The sequence below is a fragment of the Quercus suber genome, unplaced genomic scaffold, assembly GCF_002906115.3.
Source record: "Quercus suber isolate HL8 unplaced genomic scaffold, Cork oak 2.0 scaffold_1226, whole genome shotgun sequence".
Lineage (NCBI taxonomy): Eukaryota > Viridiplantae > Streptophyta > Magnoliopsida > Fagales > Fagaceae > Quercus > Quercus suber.
In genome coordinates, this window is record NW_027070621.1 from 4533 (window position 1) to 9690 (window position 5158).

The 5158-nt window shown below is 33.1% G+C and overlaps 1 protein-coding gene across 1 annotated transcript; it reads right to left on the minus strand.

The window, feature by feature from the left end:
* Positions 1–563: 563 nt before the first annotated feature.
* Positions 564–2806, minus strand: LOC112031616 (protein FEZ). The gene is made up of 3 exons (XM_024064309.2): positions 2363–2806; positions 1784–2088; positions 564–1437 (listed from the first exon to the last, which is right to left on the minus strand). Exons 1-3 carry the CDS (start codon positions 2544–2546, stop codon positions 712–714), a joined length of 1215 nt encoding a protein of 404 aa, XP_023920077.1. The 5' UTR covers positions 2547–2806; the 3' UTR covers positions 564–711.
* Between the last annotated feature and the right edge of the window lie 2352 nt (positions 2807–5158).

Genomic DNA, 5158 nt, shown 5'->3' on the forward strand with positions numbered 1-5158 from the left:
TTGCTGCCAACATCCTTCTCTAGTTGATGATTGAAGTTGTGTACTGAGATCTGCATAATTGGTTAGTCATGTATTGGAAGCCGTGCATTGAAAATGAGAGATTGTCACTACAAAGCAAGTCCAATTGGGTATTGAGATAAGGTTTTAAATATAGGTTGGTATAAAGTACTGGGATTCCTTTACTTGTAAATGCTTGTTATGATAATAGTGGATTTTCGAGAGTGGTGACCTTAAAATCATCTAGTGAGATTTTTGCCGTGTAGGTTTTTTCCATTCGTAAACAAATTACCATATCAATTTATTTTCCGCTGCATACTTAGTTTAATTTGTGATTTATTTGTGCTACCACGTTTATTGCATATAATTAAACCTAATTAATTCACTTGGCTAATTAATTGGTTAAAGAAATAGGTTTATAATGTTATATGTACGGATATACGAGAAAAAGGGTTTCCTAGTTTTCTTGTAACACGGTTCGCCGGCCATTGTTTGGCGTGTATGTTTGTCTGGATGTTTTTGTTCTTTAATTTGGACTTTACATATGGCTGTCAAATTTTCAATTCCATAATTAATCAACGTGGTATTACATTCTATTCATTCGTTAAACATTACAAAAGCCTACAAAAAGATTCTACAAAATGAACTTCAACTAGCTGAATTAGTCTAAAAGCTAGAAAACAATGCCTTTGACTGTTAATCTCTACTTTTTGATTAAGTATAGCTCTTGGTTGTAGAAAAACTTGTGGACATTTCACTTGGACATGGTGAAGAATCCCACACTAAGTTTGTTTTCCAAGCATCATTATTCGAAGGCAAACTCAGTGGAAATCCAATGGATCGGACGGTCTCCCAATGATCATCAACATGTGTCAGATTGGGATTCTTCATCAAGGCATTGGCTTGCTCACCTCCACTACCAATGTTCCCTTGCATGTCTTGAAGTAAACTGAATGAGAAGCCATTGCAATGTTCTTGTGGCCCACTATAGTCTATACTCTCACTGACCTTAGAGCCGAAATCTCCAAGCATTGAAGAGGGCATGTTTAATAGCATGGAAGAAATATCAACTGTGCATTTTGTTGGTGTTGAAGTTTCTAGAGGTGAAAACAAGAAGCTAGAGGGAAGGTCTCCAGTGAGTTGAGAAGGTTTATCTGCTAATTGATTTAATGATTTGTAGCACACAAAATCTAAGGGAGAAAACGTAGTGGAAGATAATTGTTGTATGTCATTGTTAATAGAGAAATGAGTGGCTGCTGAACAATTGGTTTTTGATGTCAATGACATGTTTTCCTGAGAAAACTGAGTGCAGTGTGGACCTTTGACTAGCATATCAAGTGTGTTAGTTTCAGTTGGTGATGGAGAAACCCAAGAGTGAGAGAGAGCTCTTTGGGTTGTGGAATTAGTTTTCTTGAATATCCTGCATATTGCCCATGAGTCCTGCAAGTTATAAAAAAAGAGAGACTTATCTTAGTACAAGAATACCAGTGAAACCTTAATAAGTTTATAGACATAACGTTTTTCATAATCTTTCAATCAACAAGTTAGAAACAATAGACAATAAAATAATGATAATGGAGCCAATAACTTTTAGGTCAACTGACAATATTTGGTATTTTTAACCTAAATGTCTAGGATTCAAATTATGTTTGTAGTTAATTTATATAAAATTCAATAACAACTTATCATCTTAGCAAACTGGGAAAAAAAATTTGTGTTTATAATATTATCATCAAAACATAGGCAAAGATCTAAATGAATAGTACAGTTTTATGAGACACTTTACATTGGCAGGAATGCTTTTGTCCACAAATCTCTTTGGTGGTGCTGTTGGGTCAGTAAGTGAAGGTAACCTAAACTCATGCATCATCCAGTCAGTTTTGACACCTTTGGCAGCTCTACCTTTGTAGAAAACAAGGGATTTCTTCAAGCCAATGCACTTGGAACCTTCAGAGGAGTAAATAGGCCTGTCAGTTCCTGTGGCTTTCCAAAACCCAGCTCCAGTTACCCGATTAGGCCTTGCACTGTTTCTGTATTTCCTATCCCTAGGGCAGAAGAAATACCACTCTTTTTCTCCAGTCGTGGCAAACTCTACATGAACAAAGTTTGCAGCAAAAACTGTTAGCCCCACTACTAAAAAGTCACACTTTTAACTGTTTGGATTTGCTTATTTTCATCATAAACAGGAATATACAGTTTTTTAAAAAATCAAATCTTTCATGGTACAGTTATACTTAACACAATAATAAAAAGAAACTTGTGAAAATAAGCTCATCCAAATGAAATCACATATGAAAGCTTGTTAAATAAATTCATGCAAAGTGACCTAATTAAGCTAAAAAGTAAAGACTTTAGTTTATCTTACTTGGAAGATCCCATGGATCATATTTATAGATATCAAGCTGCTTGATGAGCTCGATAGAGAGAGGCCGCTGCTGAATTTTTCTCTTCAGATAAAACCCTACAAGCTCCTCATCAGTTGGATGAAATCGAAACCCTGGTAGCATCACTTCATCTAGTTTATCACCATCAATAATTCTCTCATCCATACCTTCCCTGTTATCTTATTTTTTAACCCTAGTTTCCCTTTCTACAAACTAAACAAGCAGTATATATATATGGAATAAGATCTATTTTCCTTTTTTAAAGTAGAACTTTCCCCTTTGAAATAGACAACTAGCTTGTTGTCTCTGCAGATCTTAAACCAGAACAACTTCTCAATGAGAAAGAGAGAAAAGTACTTTCTTGCTGCAAAGCAAACCCTAAAATATATGAACTTAAAAAGGGAGAAGAACACAAAGACACCAACTTGGACAAACCTCACTTAATTTGAAGCCATTATATGCTACCTGTGAAGGGGTCTGCCTCCGAAGGATCAGCCGCCTTTTCTGGTGACTTTAAAGGAGTGTGTGTTTTGCGAGGATCGCGTTGAAGGCTCACAAAGAAAACTAATGACAAAGCTCTTAAAAAAAAAAAAAAAACAAGTACCAAGAAAACCCCAAGTCAAGAAAATGGATTTTGATATGTAAGAGAGACCTAGTATTATTTCTTACTTGTACCTTAATGAAAAAACCCATTAGGTTAGGGGTTTGTTTAATCCAAGTTGAGGAATCTCAAGAAACACCAAATCTGCAGTTTATGGGGATTATGGATCAATGTTTAGCTTCCCAATTATCATATTAATTTCATGAAAGTTCTGCTAAATACACTCCAAATGACGACAAAGCAAGCTTCCAAGAAAGTAATTTTATATTGTATGGTTTGTGTTTGAACCATTATTTGGAAACGTAGACTTGAACCAACTTCCAACACAAAGCTCATAAAATTATATATTCAAACTATAAAATTCCTATGACACCACTTAGGATTATAGTATTGTATCAAGTTTCTCAGAATCCGAAAATCCCGTTTCTATTCCATTCCCCAGAGCTTCTATTCCACTGACTTTGTCAGATTGAAACAATTGTATATTTCTGTATCAAATGTGTAGATAACACCAAACGAACGTGTGATGAGGAAGTACTCCAAAGTCTAAAGGTTAAAAGGGACCATATACCCTTATTAGAACATAGAGAAAGAAAAGTTCTTGTTTGACCAATTTGGAAGCAGGATCTTAGCTAACCTATCTTTCAGAGTAGTTGAAACATATCCAAGTAAAATAATTGACTTTATGGGTAATCTTTAGCCCTCTTGGCTATTGGGAAAAGGGTTTCTTTTTGCTTTTGACAATTTTGCTCTTGACAATGGGAGTTGAGTTCGGCAACTTTTAGGGTTTTTTTTTTTTTTTTTTTCGGTAAAGAAAATTTCTTGGACAGACAGGAGTAAGTTCAATGTTTTTGTTTTTCGGTACTATAATTTCAGAAAACATGAGTTACAAACTTATAAGCTATCTCTTATTCTATAAACTTAAGTTATCAACATAGATCAGGCTCAAACTAAAACCACACAAGTTTTAATACCATGATAAACTACAATTTATTCCTAAGAGATTTTTTTTTTTTTTTTTTTTTTTTGATTGTTGGAAGTGAGGTGTTTGAATCCTGAATATCTTTTTTGGAAACACCAAAAATTTACTAACCAAATTAGTTACAAGACTCTTGATAGGAGATTAAATTGTTAGGGTTTTTTTATTATTTAATCATTTAACTATCTATTCTACCACAAACAATAAAATCCAAAAATCTTAAACAATCGAAAATCAACAAAAAAATCATAACTTGTTTTGAATATTATATATCTCATGATTGAATTTAAACCTTGTTTCAGGTTGTTTTAATTTGCTGTGGATTAATTGATAATCATTTATATATTCATATGTTGTAGCCTATATTATGTGTCACTATCTTTCTTGTACTTGTATATATTTTTTCATCTCATGTATTATTGATCAATGCATGCATGTTTGAGATGGAAGGGAACTTAAATTTAAAGAAAATAAGCAATTGCCACGAGCAACGTAACAGTACAAGAAAGGGTTATCGTATACTTTTAAAAAAAGCAATATTTATTAAGTACGATTCCAGCTAACATACATGAAAGAAAATAAAGACACAAACTTTCATAGAAATCCACCAACTCCACTTCTAGATGAACACTGGCTGGCACCGACGTTCTTGAGGTTTGAAGACGGCAATGTTCATACAATATCTTTGTGGTCTAAACTCTAAGCTCTAAGACTTTGATTTTGCTTTAGTCTTGTCCATATGTCACATATATAATCATTTCTGGTACAAGGTTATTGAAGTCGTCTTTTTTAGGCTTATGTTGAATAAAAAAAAACCACCAAAAGAAAAACACAAAATAAGAAATAATAGAAAGAAGTATTAAAATATAATTTGTATGTAGATAAGATATGTATATATGTAACACAAATTGGAAGTGTAGAAAAAAAAAACAAACAAACAAACAAACCTTTAGAATCGACTCTATCTCCACTTTGCAGTCTTAATCACTACAACCATTCATAATCCATATAATCAATATGCACTTTCAAGAAAATGAATATAGTTTAATGGGTTAATTTGGGGAAATATTTTACATTACTATGTTAACGTGGAATATATAAATGCTTTAGTAAAGAACATATCTGGCAAGTGTTAAAATTTGTAAAAGTGGTTATGTTAATATTTGTATCCAAAAAGAATGAATTTAAGTTAAATTA